The 21,634-nt window shown below is 32.9% G+C and overlaps 1 protein-coding gene across 1 annotated transcript; it reads left to right on the top strand.

The window, feature by feature from the left end:
- Positions 1-10,256: 10,256 nt before the first annotated feature.
- LOC131065822 (probable prolyl 4-hydroxylase 6) lies at positions 10,257-14,355 on the top strand. Its single transcript, XM_058000460.2, has 8 exons — positions 10,257-10,531; positions 12,304-12,408; positions 12,542-12,599; positions 12,693-12,797; positions 13,105-13,162; positions 13,468-13,643; positions 13,748-13,808; positions 13,972-14,355. Exons 1-8 carry the CDS (start codon positions 10,431-10,433, stop codon positions 14,271-14,273), a joined length of 966 nt encoding a protein of 321 aa, XP_057856443.2. The 5' UTR covers positions 10,257-10,430; the 3' UTR covers positions 14,274-14,355.
- Positions 14,356-21,634: the final 7,279 nt, after the last annotated feature.

Genomic DNA, 21,634 nt, shown 5'->3' with positions numbered 1-21,634 from the left:
ACTCTCCTCCAGACAACGAACATGAATACTTGAAATGAAAGGGGAAAGCGGGAATAATTATCATCATAAAATTTTACATCAACATTACTCAAGAAAATCACATAACTATTGCTGCAAACCTTCCCATACCCTAGAAGGAATTTCCTCAAAACCCACCTCTTGCTGATTAGCATTGCTATCGATAGCTAAATTTGCCAAATAATCCGCAATCTTATTAACTTCTCTGTAACAATGGGATAACAAGAAAAATTCAAGAAATTCTAATTTCTGTAAAATGAGATCAAGTATATACTGCAAATTCCAACAATTCGATTTCTTTTTCATAACACATTGAATAATCACCATAGAATCACCTTCAATTATTAAGTCCTTAATTCCCAAAGAGATTGCCATATCCAATCCAAAAGACAATGCATGAAATTCCGCATAATTGTTAGTTTTAAAACCAATAGCATGACACTTAGCTCAAATAAAATTTGCATTGTGATCATAAATTACCATGCCTACCCCAGCCGACCCAGGGTTACCATGAGAGGCCCCATCAAATTTCAGTTTAAAGTGCCCATGCGGAGGAGGTTTCCATCTAGCAGAGCATCTCTTACCTATTGCATCATTCTTTTTTAAAATTGAACCATTAGAGGGTAAAACCGAAAACATCTTCCAAACTATAGTAACTCTACTATCCCAGTGCGAAAAAGAAGTAAGATTTTCCAAATTCTTATAAATAAATGACAAAGCAACCTCAAAGATTGAAGACTTAATTTTTAATAGAACCTCAGACACATGAGAACTTGTTTTTTTAGATATCCCGTTGTTTTGCTCTAGCCAAACATTCCAAATCACAATAGATGGAGATACGATCCAAAGGCATGCATAAAAAGATGAGGCAAACATAAAGGGCCAAGATCTAAAATGGGAAATGAGATCCTTACCAATAACAAAGGATATATTTAACTTCTTAAACAACCACTGCCAACATTCATAAGCATAATTACAATGTAGGAACAGGTGTGAAGAAGATTCCAAATTTTTGTTACAAAGGACACAAGGGAAAACAACAGTAATACCAAGCTTGTCCAGTCTCATACCTGGAAGGACTCTGTCCTGAATTGCCAACCAAGCAAAGGCTCCAGCTTTAGGAAGACAAACTGAATGCCAAAACAACTTATAAGGCCAGGATGACAAATCTTTAGCAACCATAAGAGAGTTGTAACCATCTTTAACAGTGTACTTACCATAAATATTCTTTGTCCAAATAAGTTCATCCTCAAAATTAGAAAGAAATAAAATTCTATCCCCCAAAATCTTCTCAAAATCTAATTTCATACTTTGATCAACATCTAAGAAATCAATCGACTTCCATCTAGCTAGCTTAAGGGGTCCACTAGTCACAATTTCAAAATAATCTACTACAAAAACACCCCAAAGGGAGGAAAGAATTAATAGTGATCAGAGGAGACCAATCCCTAATATTCACCAGAGGTGTGTGTCCATTCCATACTTCATCCCAGAATCGGACCTTTCTACCATTATGAACAATCCATGAGAGATGAGGCAGAATAACTGATCTACATTTACAAAGGAAATTCCAAATAGCAGAACCCGAAGGCAAATTTGAGACTTTAAAAATGTACTCTCTCGGTCCATTATTTAAATATTTGGCAAACATAATCTGTGCCCATAAGGAGCTAGGATTTTCATATAATTTTCAAACCAACTTAGCACCTAAGGCTAAATTCTGATTCTCTAGAGTCCGAATTCCTGTTCCCCCAAGTTCCTTAAGCAAACATACCTTATCCCATGCAACTAAAGGGAGTTTCTTGTTGCCATCTTTATTATTGTTCCAAAGAAAATCTCTAAGAGTATCTTGTAAACTAACAATAGCTGCTTTTGGAGACTTCAAAACAAACATGAGATATATGGGAACAACATTCAAAACAGACTTGATGAGAACAATTTTACTCGCCAAAGTTAACCATCTATGATTCCATGAGAGAATTCTTTTAGAAATGACCGAAATAATCTTATCCCAAAAACCAATCTTATCTTGTTTAACAAAGAAAAGAATCCCAAGGTAAGTACATGGAAGATTTCCAGTCTCAAATCCCCAAAAGGATTGCAACCTATGCTGAACCAGTTGTGATGTATTAAGGAAGAAAATCTTTGATTTATCACCATTCACTTTCTATCCAGAAAACGATGCATAATTATGTATTATTCCTTTAATCACTTTGCCTCAACTAACGAAGCATGTCCAAATAATAGAGTATCATTTGCAAAGAGACAATGAGAAATACTTTGGGGAGTATTCTAAATCCTTATACCTTTCCAAAGCCCCCCCAACTTTAGCAGCCCTAATAGCCCAACTAAAGGTTTCAGCTAGGAGAATAAACAAAAAGGGAGAAAGGGGATCTCCCTGTCTCAAACCCCTGGAGGAAGTGAAAAAACCACAAGGAGAACCATTAATTAAAATCGAGAATATTGCAGAAGATATACATGCACGAATCCATTTGACCCAGGCCTTGGAAAAACCCAACTTCTCAAGAATAGCACATAAAGCCCCCCATTTTACTTTATCATAAGCCTTCATCATGTCTAGTTTAAGTATCATGGCCGGGGTTCTTTGGGTGGAAATAGAATGCAGCACCTCATGTGCTACAATTGCACCCTCTGTCGTCTCCCTTCCAGCAACAAAACCACCTTGCTCCAATGAAATGATCCTAGGTAGAATTTTTGCCAACCTAAGGGAAATTGCCTTTGTAAATATCTTATACAAAGTGTTACATAAAGCAATGGGGCAGAAGTCAGCAAAAGTCTTAGTATCCTCTTTTTTAGGAATAATTACAATCATTGTAGTGTTAAGTTCTTTTAAAACAGACCTATTTCTCCTAGCTTCCTCAAGAGCCAATAAAACACCATTTCCCACAAAATCCCAACATTTCTGAAAAAATAAAGGAGTAAAACCATCTGGTCCCGAAGCTTTATCCGGATTCATGGCAAAGACAACACTCTTAACTTCTTCTAAGGAAAAGGGAGACATCAACATCTTAATGTCTTCCAAAGATACTAAAGGAGGAATATTAGATATAATATCATTGCTGAGATTTCCATTTTCCGAAGATAATAATGACTTAAAAAACCTAACTATCTCTGAAGTAATGTCCTCTGGCTCTGTCAATAAATTCCCATTCTGACACTGAATACAAGATATCCTATTCTTACATCTTTTAATCTTAGTTGAAGAATGAAAAAAAATTGTGTTCCTGTCACCATCTGAAAACCATAACTCTCTAGATTTCCGTCTCCAATAGATTTCCTCTCTAGCTAACACCTTCTCAAGCTGTAATTTTAGTGATTTCAATTCATCAAAAACTTGTGGCACCATACCATGTTGAAGCACATGAGTATTAAGACACTCAATCATATCTTGAATCCTTTGTTTCTCTTGAAAAATGTTCTTAAAATGTGAGATATTCCATTCCCTAATATTCAATTTCAAATAACTTAACTTCTTATCAATCTGAAACATACGAGACCCAAAACAAAAAGGAGCAGAATTCCACCATTTCATAAGCAGAGGAAAAAATGGAAGAATCCCTAAACCACATGGGCTCAAATTTAAATGGAGACTTAAAAGAAGCCCTATCCTCAGTAACTAAAAGGGAAATTGGAAAATGATTAGAATTCGAGACTGGTAGAATAGAGGAAAATAATTCAAAATCTGAATCAATCCAATTCTCAGATAACAAAAACCTATCTAATCTCTCAACAATCTGAGAAAAATCCCTTCTCATGTTTGTCCATGTGAAAACCCCATTCTGAAACTTACAATTAAAAAGGCTCATATCAGAAATGAAATCCCCAAAGTCATCCATAATCCTTTTATTAGGGAAAACACCTCCTCTTTTCTCATCTAAATCAGTGATATCATTAAAATCACCCCCAAAGATAATAAAGGAACCATGTCTTAAGGGAGAAGAAATCCTCTTTAATTCACCCCATAAATTACTCTTCCCTTGAATTCTCGACGGAGCATAAATGTTAAAAAGCCAAAATTTAACCTTCAAAATCTTGCTTATAACTAAAGTCAACATCCAATTTGTAGCGGATGCCACTAACTGTACCTCAATATTATAATTATTCCAAAGCAGTGCCAAACCTCCTGAAGCACCACAAGCAGGAGAACAAAGAAAATTCCACCTTCTCCAAGATGAAAAAACCAAATCAATAGACTCCTTTGACAACTTTGTATCTTGCAACATAAAAATATCACACTTAATTAAGTCCATCTGGGACTTAATTAAGTGTCTCTTGTTAGGGGCATTTAAGCCCCTAACATTCCGAGAAATAATTCTCATTGTCCTCGAGGGGAGGCCGAAGCTCCCCTCTTCCCATTAATCGAAGAAATTTTGCTTTCCCCAAAGCAACCTTGTAAATTACGTTTCATAGCCCTTGATCTTGTTACAGGAGGACTAGTCACGTATCTTTTACTCCTATGTCTTTTTACACTTACAAGAGTTAGGCATGTTTTCTTAGGCCTACCAAGAGAGACCAAACACCTTCCTTGCCCACCAACAGGAGAAAGGGACAAAGTCTTTTGAATTCCAGCATCAATTTCCATTTGAGTCTTAAGATTATTTGGAGGCCTACCCTACCAGGAGAAACCATTGATGGTGAAAAAACTAGAGTTGTTTGGACAATTGGTAAACTCTTGCATGACTTGGAGAAGCCAGGATAATTGGATTATCTTCAAAACCCAACTCTATTGTAGCCAAAACCGCAAAAGGATTAGCAGATGCAGAAATTGGAAGGGTCGAGTTTATAATCCCCAAATCATTCTCAATTGAACAAACAACTCTATCAATAATACCCTCATCCATCTGATGTGCATGATTGTTAAAAATATCATTTACTTGCTGAACCAGATTCTCATTTGGCATAATAACAGGGACAACCTCTGACGGATTACTATTCCCTAAGGAAGATTCATTAGCCATATTAAATTCAACATTCAGAGGGGAATTATTAGACACCAAATTCTTAATTTCCTGAACTAAAGAAGCACCATTAGGAAAACCTATGGTAGGTACCTGGTTAATAGTTTCCATATCAACCACTGCATTTTTATCTAAATTCACATTCTTTGAAGAATCCAAAACCTCCTTATGATTGCATGAAGACAAATTGCCATCCTTACCCTTTATGTGATTATTTGGCATCTTAGGGCAATCTATTGTCAATGGATGATCTACTCCATTTATCGGGGGATTACCATCCATCAATATACCCCCGTTATTAGAAAATGTCTTTAGTAAAGATGAAAGTGAGACCGAACCCGAAGTGTGATCATTTGGTTTCCCAGAACTACGACACAATGGATTATTTTCAAGATTAATGTGACCTGTTTCTACCAATTTATGCGAAGAGACATTTGTCTAAATATATTATAAAAATAAATCAGTTCATTCTCAAAAAATAAAAAAGAATGGTATTGTGTAAAATAAATTTGACCATGCTTATAAATTCACGAAAAAATTAGGTTAACTTTGTGTGTAGTAGTTTAATTTACATTTTTTTTTGAGGATAAGATGATTTATAAAGAGTTTTATACCCTTAATTTGAGTGTTGAATTTCAAATATTTAGATAGTCAAATTTTTAGCTATGTCCATATTAATTATAAGGGTAAAGTAGAAAATATCTTTGTGAGAAGTTATTCATTATTCAACCTATTGTAAATTATGGCTAATCCTTCAATTTTAGGAACAACTACATTACACCTAATTCTCATGGTATGGGATATGTAGGTGGTTAATGTTGGATAGACTTGAAGGATTAGATTGAGTCATAATTTATTACTTTGTCTAGCACTTGTTTGGATATCTCCAGAATTTAAGTTTAAGTTTGCTAGTGTGTCAAACAAAGTGATATATGTGACAAATAGTTTTCCATGGTCAATAAAAAAATTAAAAAATAAGAATGATAATATATTTATTAATATTTTATTGACTTACATTTTTTTGTTCTTTGATGTTTGATTTTAATAGGCTCTATAACATATTGATTTACTCCTAAACCATTTCACATGTAGCCATATTTATGTAAAATTTCAAATCATTTACATATTATTATGAAACTATAAAAAATATAACATATAATTGTCTCTCTAAATCTTAGATCAACTATCACAAGCACATGAATCCTTAGGAATAACATTATATGAGGATGAATTTTATTCACCATATCATGGGAAATGCTTATTTCTTCCCTATCTGTTACTTCAATTGCCAAATCTAGAATGAAAAAAATAGTGGGATAGAAAGGATCTTCACCCATATGATAAAGAGAAATTAGGGAGGGTGTTTTTTCTTCCATGTGAGCTTGGTAGAGGATGATATCAAGGTGGTCATTGGGAAATCTATAATACATGAATACTTCAGCTATCTCCTCTAGAGAGGTTTCTATATATAATATTTCTATTGAATTCTATGCATTTTATTAGCGATGTTGGTACTCTAAAATGCATAGTAAAAAACTATATCCAACTAGTTGTTTACTTTACCTAGTCTTTAGACTCTACTCTCAAAGATTGCAATTCAAATCATGAAATTGCTAACATTAGTGACATCTATTTTAGGCCATGTTTATATAACTCCCCTTCTTTTTTTTATCCTTTCTCTAAAGTTGGCTCTCTTGGTGGACTCCCCAAAAATTGCCCTTTCACTTAAAAATTGATTCAAATTGACATCAGAGAAGAAACTTACCTTTTAAACACATAAAATTATTCAAATCTCCATATCTTTTGATTGTTCATGATTTAAATAAGTCACACAACATTTTCATCTCTCTCTATTCTACTACTCCAAACATTGCCAAATCTACCACCAGTGGATCTACGAAGGTTAGTAAATTTTTTTCATATAGTATCATTCTCTTTGGGTCTATGAGATATTTCTACCATTTTTTGTGGGTCTCTTTTGATGTTTGATTGTAACTTCATATGTTTTATGCCTCTTTCATACTTTATAATGGTGTCCCTAATCACTCTCGATCAAGAAAAAATATTAACTTTCTTTATATATTTTTTATTTAGTAAGGTGTAAAATCACGAGGGACCTAATCATCCTTAGGGCCATCATTGAATCTAGATGAAGAATGGAACTCATTAGTTCTAGTGATGGTTTTGTAGTCAATCTATCTCGGAGGAAAAAAGAAAAAGGATTTCTTTTTATCTCAACCAATTGATAATATATATAAGTTTCATCATCCACATGTGACACATACATCTTAATTTTATGAATACTTTAAAGACTAATCATATTTAGAATAGACCAATCTCATGGAATGAATCCAAGGATGCCATAAAATAATGTTATATTCTAAGTATTTAGAAATAACATGAAATGATATACAAACAATAATAGCCCAAGTATAATAAGGGAACTTATAATTTTTAGTTCAATTCCCACTTCACAATTCATCAGAATATTTTATGGTCATCTTTGATTTTGATATATATATTTTTAAAATTTGATCTTATAAAAGATTATAATTTTTTAAATATAAACCATTATTTGCTAAATCCTTTTTGATGATGTGTAAATCAATTTTGATAATAATTTACAATGGTATATTTTTCCTTAAATGAATGAAGGGATAATAATTGAACAACTCATGAGATCCAAATGAGATATGATCACCATGATTACAAATAGGTTCTAAGATTGTAATAACCCTATTGGGATTAACACTAGGTGATTTATAAATACTTCATCAACATATATCTATACACTTTAGATGTGTGCAAGAGATCCTAAAGTTTTTTTTTGTTTAGTGTTCATTTTGTTTTATCAATTAAATCATATTTTTTATGCTTTTACCATCGACTTAGATGGAATAGGTAGGACTATATTATAGATGGAAAAGTTGATTTATTTGATATAATTTCATTTTCCCTAGCTAATCAATATGCTCAATTGCATGACAACCCTATGAATTTTCATATGAAATACTTGTATGGGTTTAGGTTTAGATGAATCTTATACACCATACAATAAAAAGAAGTGAAAAGATGGATCCATAGGAGGGAACACCACCTCTCATTGGCTCATTAACATAAAAGACACATGGATTAGTTTTGATGTTAAAGATACTATAGATATCAAGGGAGGAGAGAAGAGAATCAAGTGAAATAGTATCACTAAAGCACATGGATGATTCCCTAAGCTTTCCTAAGCAATGACTACTAGAAGAATAAAATAATGAAGCATAAAAAGACATCACTCTAGACCATACATACTTAGAATCTAAGAATATTAATAGCAATATAAATAATAAAACATCATGTGTAGAAAATGATATAGCATCATGTACATGAAAATACAAGAAACTCATCAAAGCAATGCACATATGTGTACCTAACAAGGAAAAATATGTAAGGTTCTATATAAGAAAATAATATGAAGATCTAATCATTGTCTCTATATTATAATGAGACAAACAAGATTAACTATAACTAGCAAACATCAATGGATCCATTATGAAATTTAGACATTCAATATTAAATAAAAAAATAAAATGAATCATATTTAGAAACTAAAACCATAAAATCAAACTCTAAACTAAACCCTAGGGGATGTTGATTAAATCGGTTTATCAAAATGAAAAGAAATAAAGTTTTTCTCGTCTAACTATCTAGATTAACAAAGTAATTGACACATAGTCAATCTAGATAAAGCAACTAAGTCTTGAAACACTACATGAGTATGTACATAATAAGTACTAAATTGACAAAGAAAGATAAATGTACTTATCTCTATAAATGATTAAGAATACATTCTAATTGGGAATGCATTCTATGATTCATCTTAGTAGTTAGCAAGAAAATTTACAGTAGTCAAGTCTTGGTAGATTGTAATTTAATCGATTGTTCTGTGTTTTGGCTCAATCGCACATCTATCTAGCTTTGATCTCTTTTTCGTAGCTTTGATTTTTTCATGGTTTTGTTCTTAGAAATAAAACTCTTGACTATTTTACTTTAGGCCTTAAAAATCTTGTTTACTAGTTTGGTATATGAAAATGATGATGCTAAAGATCACCATTGGAACTTGCTATACTAAGACTAGGAAGTTGACTAGCTTCTCACCTTGCACCATAGTCAAATCCCTTAATTTATTTATTCAATAATTCAAATGAAATTTTGAAAAAAGTTCAAGTAGAATGCGAATGGCCCGACCTATCGTTATGAATCAAATCATTGGGTTATGCTCTCTATGATCGAATCATGCTATTATAAGTGCACTACAAAGTGATATTGCATTGTCTCATGTTTTAATAGAATTAAGACTTTTTCCTTTTATACAACACCATAATATGGTAATTTAAATATTTTATACTTGAGTTGAGGTATAATGACTAGTTGTGAGTAGGTTGGCTTGGGCCCATGATTAAAATTTAGTTTTGGAACTCAAGGATCAAAATTCTACATGTGATATTAAACAATGTATAGGGCTAACAAAAGATTGGCTAGATAAGAAATAGGAAATATGAAGATTAGATTCACCTTTGGGTGAAGATAAACTAGATTTAGTTAAAGTTAAGGTACACTCCTATTTTCATAAAGAAATACATCATTAATACGTTAGACTATTATATTATAAATTAAAAAACAAATTAAGTCCAATTTTTTTTTTTTTTTTAAACATATTATTAAAGCCCCTTAACAAACATACCTTAATCTTGTGTATATTTCTTTCATCCATAACTTTTATTTTTTTTAACAGATATTGAATGTAATCCCTTCTTAAATTGTATAAATAATTATACAATGCTTCTAGAGTATTCCATTTGATAAGAGTATAAATGCTCGTTACCTTTTGATTATGTTAAAAGTAAATGTTATTCCATAACTAGAATCTTACATAATTAACAGTCAATATTATTCTATTACTAGAAGCTTACATAATTAACAGTAGATATTATTCCATACCTAGAAGCTTACATTAGTGCAATATGTTCCTTTCTCAGGATTGACTTCCATTTTTAAAATTGATGACTACCTAAATTTCTGCAAAGTTGTATTATAATAGCATTTCTTTGGCATAACATATCTTTTTCAAGAAATAGTTGGACGTTAAAGAAAAACCAACAAACTTTTAAATCATCAGTTATGTTGTCGAAGTGTCACCAGATTCTAAACAAACTGAGATAAAAGTTAAAATAAAATAAATATTTGGTTGAAATCATGTTTACCCACTGCTACACCTGCAAATGCATTTAACATATCTCAAGTGCATCAATACCATGCAAACAATTTGTCGTATAAAGTGTTCAGAGTGCAGGATCTGGTGTCATTTGAGTGCTTTCTTTATATTCTAAGATAAAAAACCAAATATTTATTTGGTGTCTACTGGTTCATGTGTTTGGTGGGGCCATGGCAGCAGTGTTGACAGTAATGTTGATATGTGTTGCAGTCACAGTGTATACACAATCTGCAGAATGTGCAGTGGAACTTCCAAGAATGCTCGGTCAAATGTAAGCCCAAAATTTGTACTGGCAAATCAACAGCTTTATCTGAGTTTTTGATTGTTTTTTCTAATGAAAATTCTCCCCTCTAAGGGTTTGAATCAAGGGTTTATTTCAGCTCTGTTAATTCGAAAGATCAATTTCTGTAATTAGTCCATTTGAGTCCATTTGGTTTAGACTCTTATAGAGCAGGATTGTATGAATTTGTGAGATCCTATTTTTCATAATTTTTGGAACTTGAAACTGAGAGGGGTCCATATGGATATTGGGCTATAATTTTCCTCAATATACTGTTCTGTTTTTTTATTAGATAGGAGGGAAAATCAAGGGTCCCATCCATTACAAAGTCTGAAGGCAAATTTAGACTTAAACCAAAACCATCAAAATGCAAAAGAAGTCTAATATTAAACACTGCTAGACTAACAGAGCAACAAAAGAACCACCCCCTAGCTTACTGGAGACCCAGCCAAATCCCAAAGACTTGAAGCAGCTTCCTGTTTGGTATGACAATGACTATGTGAATTGGTTATTCTAGTTGGGTTGTTTTTGTTTATTGTGGTATTGGGTTTGTTTTAGTTATTGATATTGTTGGATATATGTTGTATATTTTCTATGTTTTCTGGTTCAATGAGATTAACCAATAACTGTTTTTAAGTAAAAAATGGACACTTTTTTTAAAATTTTGAGGTTGGAAGAAGGATAGGGCAGTGGTATTATGATTTTTCCTTGTCAAAAAAAAAAAAAGATTTGGGAAGAAGGATTCTTGTCTTGAGATAAAACAGAGTCTTTGGATTGGTTGGTCGTTTTTTCTAAGATTTTGTACTGCTTTATCTGTTGTAGTCTCATAGTTATTCTTCCTGAATGTTTTTTGATGTTTGGTTGTGTTTCATGCTCCATTCTTCTATTTGTTCAAGGTTTCCGACCCTTTCAAATTCCTGCTTATCTTAAAAAAACAATTTTGAAGTATTTAAACAAACTGTAAAATCTTTTTTTTTTTGTTGTTGTTGTCTGATGTCTATTAATATCTGTGCATTTTTAAGAGTTAAATATTATTCTATTATAAAGAGTTTAGTTTTTATATGATGGTGAAGAAGGTTATTGTGTTGGGTTTGTTTACTGGAAAATAATTTTTCAAGTGAAAATACTACATTGTATGTATTGTATTAGTTTTTTATTTGCTTTAGATTTTGTATACATTGTTTCTCTTCTACACTTTTCATTTAAAATATGAGTAATTTTCATATGATTAATATTTTTGAATGTATAATTAATAGGTTGTTAAGTTGAAAAACCTGGTCTCACATAAACAACTGATATATTGACAACAACATATTATCATTTAAGCCCTTCCAATAGAAAATAAGATATACTCATTATAGCATAGATTTTTTGTAATATTTAAATCTATTGATATATGTTGATTAGATTTTATGATTGAAGGAGTTTTAAGTCTTAATTACAATTGAATAATAATAAATTCTTATAAAAATATCAGTGATCTTCTTTTATATCAACTTAGGATTTAAATATCTTCTTTTAAGATTTTAATATACTATAAATAAATATTAAAAATTAGACTACCTGTCATCCACGATAAAAATTTGGATTGAATTTGTAGTGTAAGTAATGATCGATATAATTACATAAACTTTGTGGGAGGTTTTAGACTTTTCAAATCTATACTTTGTTTTAGAACTGAATTTATGTCGTATCTACACTAGCAATTACCTTCAAATGTAAACTTATCTATAATTTTCTGAGTTTGATTTTTTATTTTTCAGGAAGAAAATGTCACTAAGAGCTCAAAATGACGCATTCAAATTTTCCATTCATCAATCATATAGCTTCAATCCAACTCGTGTAACTCAGTTGTCTTGGAGACCCAGGTTTAAGACTGAATTGAAAACATAAAATGTTTGTAAAAGTCCTATGTTGATAGCAAATGCATATTTTTTAAGGTTATACTAATTTGTTGTATGCATGATATTTGAGTGTTGGATTTCTTTGTGGTTGAGGCAGGGCTTTTCTCTATAAGAACTTCCTCAGGGATGAAGAATGTGCCCATCTAATTGAATTGGCAAGTGAATTATACTAAATTGTAATATAAGAAACCTTTATAGAATTGTCTCTCTATTAAAAGTTTCCTTACTGTTAGCAATGTTAACTTTAGGCAAGAGACAAGTTAGAGAAATCTATGGTGGCAGATAATGAATCAGGGAAGAGTATCACGAGTGAAATTCGAACAAGCTCAGGAATGTTCTTAAATAAATCTCAGGTAAGTTTGAAATATATCAAGGTAGGTTTAGTCATGTTTTGTTTTGGATTAAGACAAAAACAGATTTAGTCATGTTTCTCCACCAATTAAAGCATAAGAAACTGATTTCAAAATGGAGAAAAATATGAACCTATTGATTATAAAGCTGGATGAGATTTGAAGCAGGCACTTGCCCTTTACAGTTACTGGCAACATCAAACATTGATATATATTATATTATTTTAAGAGCCTATAATAAATAGATCTTTCCAAACTTATGTTTACTCTTTAATAAAGGCTATTTATTGACATTGCTTGTATATTTTAGGATGAAATTGTTGCAAGGATTGAAGACAGAATAGCAGCCTGGACCTTTCTTCCAAAAGGTAATATAATGTTTCTTATCTGAGTGATGTGATTAATGTTATAAATGGCAGACACATATATAGTTGGAAATCTAATTCAAAATGTATATAGTAGAAATATATAAACTATTTTTATTAATCATTTACTGATTACAAAGTATTGTGCAAATGTTTGTAAAGTATTGTGTTTCTGTACAACTTTTCAAATTATCTTAGGGAAAACTAATTATTGATTCATTAAAATGTAAACCTTAATTTTTCCAATACAATTATAAGTCTTGTTTGTAAGTTTCTTTCACATATATTTCTTTTGTTGTTGTATTTAGAAAATGGCGAAGGTATACAGATTTTACATTATGAAAATGGCCAGAAATATGAACCTCATGTTGATTTTTTCCATGATAAGTTTAACAAAGAGGCGGGTGGTCATAGAACTGCTACAGTGTTGATGTATTTATCAGATGTAATCAAGGGGGGTGAGACTGTCTTTCCTTATTCAGAGGTTAGTTTCTTTGCATCAAACACTCATTTTGTGTTTAATCTATATCCTAAAATGTGATTGAGTTCTTCTTCCAGTTATTTTAAGTATTTGTGTTGGGTATTTAGGAAGGTGATGGCCAGTTAAAAGATAGTTCTTGGTCAGAATGTGCCAAAGGTGGATATTCAGGTAATATGTTGGAAAATTCTTGGGTCTAGAACTTAATAGTAACTAAACATTCATGTTCTCAATAGTAGCTAAATATTCGTCTTTACATTTCATAATGTTTGTGGGATGAAGAAGGTGGTTATGTTCTTTGGCACTTACCCATATAACTTGTATTTTAATGCAGTGAAGCCAAGAAAAGGTGATGCCCTTCTGTTCTTCAGTCTTCTGCCAAATGGCACAGCTGATGATAACAGTCTGCATGGAAGCTGCCCTGTTATGGAGGGAGAAAAGTGGTCTGCCACAAAATGGATACATGTAAGGGCCTATGACTTCATTAAAATGGATAACAATTCTAATGAATGTATTGATGAAAATGATCTTTGTGGTAAGTGGGCTGCTGCTGGGGAATGCAACAAGAACCCTATCTATATGATTGGTAGTTCAGATTCCTCTGGATGGTGTAGAAAAAGTTGTCAAGCATGCTGATTTGCTTTTCCCGGAAGGAAGAATATTACAATTGTAAATTACAGACAGAATAAGTTGTTAAGTAGTTTTACTTCTTCCATTATCTTTTTTTCTATGAGTTTTTCAATTAGAACGTGGGATGTGAGCAGATAGCATAAAAGTAAATTCTTAAGAACTTGGTCCTTAAGTTTTGTTCTTTAAAAAATTTAACGTAGAATAATGTATCAAACAACATTTGCATGTTCTTCGATACCATTCAATTAAGTGGCCTAATCTTGACAGTCGACTCTGCCTGTCTGCCAGAGAATTTTCCTTGTGACAGAAATTTGTTTAAAGTTGTTTTTCAAATATTAAGATATATTTTATTTTAAAAGTAATATAAAAAAAATAATTCTATAATTTTTTTTTGCAATATTTAATATTTAACTTGGTTAAATTTAGAAATTCATCTAAGCAAATATTTACATTCTCTCTTTTCAAATAATGCATTTTTTTTAAAAATAATTTTAATTATATTTTATGATAAAAATATCTTAATATAATTAAACACTCGTTTAATCTAAATTGTTATTTGCTTACTATCTTTCTAATAAGATTTTTAACTTTTTTGATCGATGAAATATATTAGATTCGTATATTTTGGAATCATGAAATACAATCAATCTTTAATTTTCATTATATAAATTTTATAAGAACAAATAATGGATTGAAAATTATAATTGAGAACTAGTAATAACTATAAGAACCCCCTAAAAAATAAAAAGAATATGTGAATAATCACAAATCTTTATTTTTATAGAAAAAATATTTTGTATTAGTAAATCTTTTTTTCAAAAAAATATCACTACCAAAAGCTAAGAGTGGGGGTGCGGAGGGGGGGAAGGCGAGGGGTGGGTTGAATCAACATATACATAAATCCGATCACATTAAGTTAGTTAAACCATAACATTCATCCATATCATTTATATGCATAAAAGTAAATCATCGGAACACCAAAATCATTCACACAAGAACACCAAGATTTATGTGAAAAACCCAAACTAAGAAAAACTATGGTGAGAGTCTAACTCACAATATATATCAACAAATTACAATGAATAGGGTTTCCTGCCAAAGAGCTCAATGCTTAGAATTTGTAGACTAAGGCACCCAAGCTTAGGCAAGCTACGAAATCAGGTCTTGCACAACTAAAGATCACTTCTTCAGGGTAAGATACAAATTGTTGCTCAGATACAATAGAAAAAATAGATTGAACTATATACAAAATAACATCTATTAGAATGCTGATAATAGTTCACAATTTGTACTCATCTGTCTGCTCTGCACAAGCACCAAACCTTAGATCATTATAGCACACTCCCTTCATCCATCGTCTTCATACACACACCTTATATCAAATACAACCGAATTGCCTAATATATACCAATTGGATCAAAATAAAATTCACTAGGTTGACCAAAAGAAAATGTAATGTGTATATAGCATTGACCCAAAATATATCATTTGGAAGGTAAAGAAGACATGTGAGGGTTCGAGCCAAGTCGGCACACCTTCCAATAATCATAAAAAATATTTGCACGCAACCACTTAGACCAATATGCATAAGTCGACACAAACTGATCTGCTAAATCTAAAATGTCTTAACCTAGATCCAAAAACAGAATAAGTGCTCCACCATAAAAGATGTGCACCACCTTAAGAATAGTAACATTTGATCTACGAAATCATCTAAAGCATATATAATACAAGCATATATAGTCTATAACACAACATAGTTCACAAGAGTAGATACCAAAGATAACATAATCACTTATGGACTAGGTAAGTGTTACAAGGTTGACTGGAATGAGCTACTTATGTGTTCTCATTGATGTCAACATGCTTTGGTTATCATTAGTGACTAGTTGGTATAAGTTAAGTTGAGTTCTCTGTACAGTTGTGCTAAGAGATCTGCTTCACATATCTTCTATATTGTACATCTATTCATGCAGTTTGGATATGTTGTTAAGAAATGTTTAGAGATGTTATATTCCGGAATTGGTGCTTTGGGTTATTGTGATAAGGAAGTTGTGTTTGCCAATATATTTGATAGTGTTTCCATATGAAATGCATGCTCCACATTTCTTTGCATTATGGTTTTCGGTGTTGTGGTTTTGGAGTTAAGTTGATAATGTCCTTAGCTTCATTTTATTTAGTTGGCACGTGTTCTTTAGCTTCCGAAGCATGGTTTCTAAGTTCGATGGTGTTTACTCTAATTTTGGTTGCCTCAGGTGTTTACACTTCATATTATTTCTTTGATGATTATGGATCGTTGTATAATATGTTTGATGTTTATTTTGGCCTCAGTTAAGATATGTTAAGGTCCACTTTACATTCTTTTCCACTACGAGAATGTTTAGTGTCAACCTAATTTGAATTATATTCAGTTGAGATGCTTAGTCGACCTTGGGAGACTTTGTATATGTGAGGATGATATAAATATAGGTGTGTGTATGGATGTATGAGTGTGCAAAAGAAAGTGAAATATGATGAAGGTGTGCATGAAACAGGTATGATAATCCAAAATAAATAGAGAACAGTGAAAAACTAGTGAATGTGAAGACTATACTGCATGCAAAAGTAGAGCCTAAAGCATGAATAATTGATTTCGAATGTTCAAATCTTATGGCAGGTGATAAAGAAAAGTTCATTGACTTTGAGAAGTATGATGATGGACTTGTAAAGTTTTCAAGTGAGGAAGTTGCACCTATTTGTGGTAAAGGTATTATTTCCATTGGGGTAAGTGCACCAAGATGGTGTGCAAAAAAGTGGACACCATCCAAAAAAAAAGTCAAAATACTAATAACGCGAATGAGTTATTTAAAATTTTAAATAACCCATTTGCGTTTAGGCTCGTTTTACCAAGCCTAAACAATCCTAAAACGCGTATGAAGTCTATTTTCAAATAAATGTGTACACAGTTTAGTTTTTAAAAATGCATACAGGTTTTAGTTTCTAAAAATGCGTACACATTACTCAAACAATAATTTTTATTTTTTTGCGGCCAACTGGGTCATTTTCACCCGCAACCAGACAAGAAGAGCTTGAGGGTTTTCTACCATGAACTACGCGAATGGGGTTTGAAGAATATAAGCCATCCACAATGCCAAGGTAACCAACATATACGGAGCTCAATTTTTTTAATCCATTTGATGTATTTAATTAATTTTATTTGAAATTTGAATGTAATTTCATTATTTTTGATTTTAATTTAATTTTTTTTGTTATAAATTTATGTTAGATTCTCAAAACACTGCCCCTCCAGCAAGACACACCTCCTGAGAACTCAGGGAAAAACCCACAGGGGAACCCACAACCAAACCCTCAAGATACAAACCTTCCATCTCCTCCAATAGACCATTCACAAACAACACGTGAGAATTTGATAAAATAATTAACACAAAACACTGCCAAAATAACTAGATTGGTGAATATATTGAAGGCATTCGAGCATGAGAATCATGCATCCCTTGCCACAACCCTAGAATCAATAGCTAGTAGTGCCAATGAAGTTTCCAAACAAGTTACAAAATGGGGAATCTATAGGGATTGATGTCATACTTTTTATGCTAGTGAAAAAAATATTTATAAGTAAAGCACAAATATGTGCTCTTTTTAATGACCCCAAAACCAATGAGACCTTACCTCTTAATTCAAAGAGGTTTTCTATACACTAGTGTAACCATTTGGAGGTGAAAAATGATTTTTGGAATAGGTGGTGGATGGTCTTTAACCAACCACCTTGTAATAATTTTGAGGTTCCATTATATTTTTTGAGGAAACTATATTGTGATTTTATCCCCAATCAGAGGCCAAACTACTTTGATATGAGAGACTTCCAGGGTAGAGATGGAGGCTCTGCCCAAGATAGACTTGGATCCCGAAGGTTAATAAACCTGGAAAGTCGCATACCTCTAGCAACAAAACCTGTGGTCAATGTCACGGTCCCAATAGCCTTGGAAGAGTCTATGGAGGTACAAACTCTTCAAGTGGCCACCACATTTAATGATGTCTATGTGGGAGAAAAAGCGAGACTAGGTTATCATGCCCTAATCCTACCTTTTGACACACATTACAGAATACGAAAGAGCCTAGAGGTATCACACAATTGGCTACTTCTTTTTGTGAAAGAGAGAGCCACGAGCTACCTATTAGGATTTCTATTCCTTTGTTGTAATTGAAAGGTAAGATTATGCAAGTTCAATTCCTAACCCTAAAATGCAAGTATGAACTAATAACAAGATTGCAGAATTGAACTTAAACAATGGAAAGCTGCAAACATAAGGACAAGACAAGAATGCAGATGCGTACCCGGAGTCAAAATTTGATTGAAAATGTTTGGGACGGGGGTGCGGGCACCACTGTCCTGATTCTGTCCCAGAAACTGCACCTGAAACTGCCGTTTTGCACTCTGGGAAACTGTCGGAAATGCTGTCTGTCAGGAGGACCAGGGCGCCCAACGCCTCTGTCCCAGGGACCAGGGCGCCCAGCGCCCCTATCCTGGCAGGACCAGGGCACCCCATGCCCCTGTCCTGGTCTTTTGCTCTGCAATTTGGTGTGGAGTGCTGTCTCAACCTGCTTTTCCCGGATCTGCAACCTGCGGCGTCGTCCGAGTCCCGAAACCTGCACTTGTATCTGAAAAAGGTGTTTGGGTGGCTATATAGGGTTTTGCCTTAGTCAAACCCCCGCTTCGGTGATTTCCACTTCCACGAATAGCCAAGTTGTATTGTAAAAGTAATGTGTGTGCAGACCTTGTGTGTGTGCAAGATCTAAACTGCAAGTAAGCAAACTAGAGTAACCTAGAAAGTAAACCCTAATTGCTTGTAAATGATAATGTAAATGCCTAAATCAAGATGCAAAGTGATCTAAAACATGAATAAATGATATATTGAAGCTTATGCAAAGACATGAAAACAATATGAAATCATACCCAACCCCCAAGGGAGAGGTACAAGCCAATCTTCAGTCGGTAATCTCCTATTGTTCTTCAATGTCTTCCAAACCCTAAATGGATGAATGGAATTGATAAATGCTTGATAGAGGGATTTTGAATGTTGTTGAAGTCTTCAAAGATCTGCTCTTTCGCTGCACATGAGGTTCCTGAAAACAAAATTCGGATCCTTTCAAATGAAGAAAGAGAGCTCTTATGTATGAAACCCTAGGTCGTAATTTCATCTTTTGGCCAACCTAGAGATTGAATCTCCCGCCAATTTATTGAGGTTAAGCTTTATTTTATGATTGGATCATGCTCCTAAAATTTCAGGAAAAATGTCCGGGACCGTGTGCACTCCGGGTGCCATGGTCCCGACAACTTTTCACCAAATTTTCAGGGCCGTCAGATATGATGATTTTAGAGAGAATCCCAAAGTTACAGGTGATTTCGAGATGTTTTGACCCCCGAAATCAAGCCCCCAAGTCCAAAAGAAGGCCTAATTAGGGTTTTTGATTAGATGATGTATTGGAGGAATAAAATGAAAAGGGGCACACTTTAATGAAAGGGCCCGACTTTATGATGTGAAGGATGATGAAATAGGACCTTAGACCTAATTAATTTGATTAATTAAGTGCTAAAGGAGAAATGCAATGCAAAATGTAAAATGCACCAAGGCGGGTGCTAAACTAGGTGTAAAATTGTACCACCCTAGCAAGTGCGTACAATTTATGACGCTACAATGTCATCATTCAACATGGCACATAGTTATCACATCCTCTTGGCCTTGATGATGATGTAGTAGTCAAATCATCTGGCCTCGATGAGCCCATTCAACATGTGTGTCCCAGTTGTTCAAGTATATGCTCTGGGATAGATATTGAGACTAGTGCAGATGGTTTCACATCCCATTTGTGTACATGTTGTGGGGGTAGATGTTAGGATCAAACTATAGAGGATGTGGCGTTGACTAATGTTTTGATGGATATGGTGTTTGGTGGTCTGACGTAGACAAAGGTGTGTTGATTTGAATTGATAACATTTTATTTATTAATCACTTACAACTTGTAAATGTAAATAAATTTTCATTTATAGATCAATTTAAATTGATACAAACAATATGCATTTTAGGATGCATCAGTTGGTGTTAATGTCATATTCCTCACCATCACATATTCCTCCTATTGTTGTTGCAGTTGCAGCTTCGACACATGAGGTAATTTTTTTGTAACATGTTAAAATAGAATAGTACCTTGATTTCAAATTTTTTTTTTATATAAGATATACTAACTCTCTTTAATGTATATTTATTTTGCGTTTTATAGGCATGGTCAGGGGATCAAATGTCCCAGATTGATAATGTCACACTTTCGGCCATTGATTTTGGCCTAGAAAGCTATGTGGTATCATATTTTGCACACCTCTTATTTATGTATTTTTTTTAATATGCAAGTCATTTAAATTTAGATTTGTTAAATTATATTTAATATTATCTACTGATATCTCTTGTGTTAATTTTGTTTCTTTTAGGGTACCTCACGTGTGTTTAGGACACCTACTGGGCGAAAGAAATCATCGAGGACACCTAAATGTCAAAAGGTAATTGAACACATTTTGAATTGACACAATTGTTTGAAAAGATTGAAATTGTCTTTATTGGAACTTGTAGATTGATTAGTATTTTTTGTCTCTTTTATATACAACGACAATTGAGCTTTGTAGAATTCATAAATGCACCTGATATGCCAGAGGATCAAGAGAGATAAGAGGTATGTATCTCTACTTTATTTTCTTGATTTGATGATTATATGCACATGTACATGTGAACTTTAGATAAATTATAATCTTATCATTTTTCATACAAGAAATAGCCATAGTTGCTTCATTAATAGTGATCCCTCTTAGGTCAACATGAGAAGCATCTTAGGCTTTGGTACACTTTTGTTCTAAATAATGTAGATTTTTAGTGTTTTTGATCTATATATGTTATTACCTTGTAGTAATTGTATTTAACCTGCAATTGGCCCCTTAACGGTTTGGCCATAACATGGATCCTCTCAAGTGATAACTTAATGATGAACAAATAGTACCAAACCGGTACTGAGAGGGGGGGGGGTGAATCAATACATGCAAAAACACAACCTTAAACCGGTTTGTCAACTAACACTTATGCACTGACAGACAAACAACAGCACCAATCCTTCAACAGAGTTCAACCGGGAAAACCCAGTGTAACCGAGACAAGCAAAGACCGATTGACACTTATCTTCTCATATAATCTAACTCTTCATTCCCATTTCACCCTAATGCATGAACAAACAATCTACCATCAAAGCTGTACATATTACAGCAAGATCAACATGCATCACCATTTAATCAGAAAATAATCATAACATCACATGAAGAAAGCATC

This window comes from Cryptomeria japonica, chromosome 6, assembly GCF_030272615.1.
Source record: "Cryptomeria japonica chromosome 6, Sugi_1.0, whole genome shotgun sequence".
NCBI classification, from domain to species: domain Eukaryota; kingdom Viridiplantae; phylum Streptophyta; class Pinopsida; order Cupressales; family Cupressaceae; genus Cryptomeria; species Cryptomeria japonica.
This window is presented reverse-complemented; position numbering and strand designations above follow the sequence as displayed.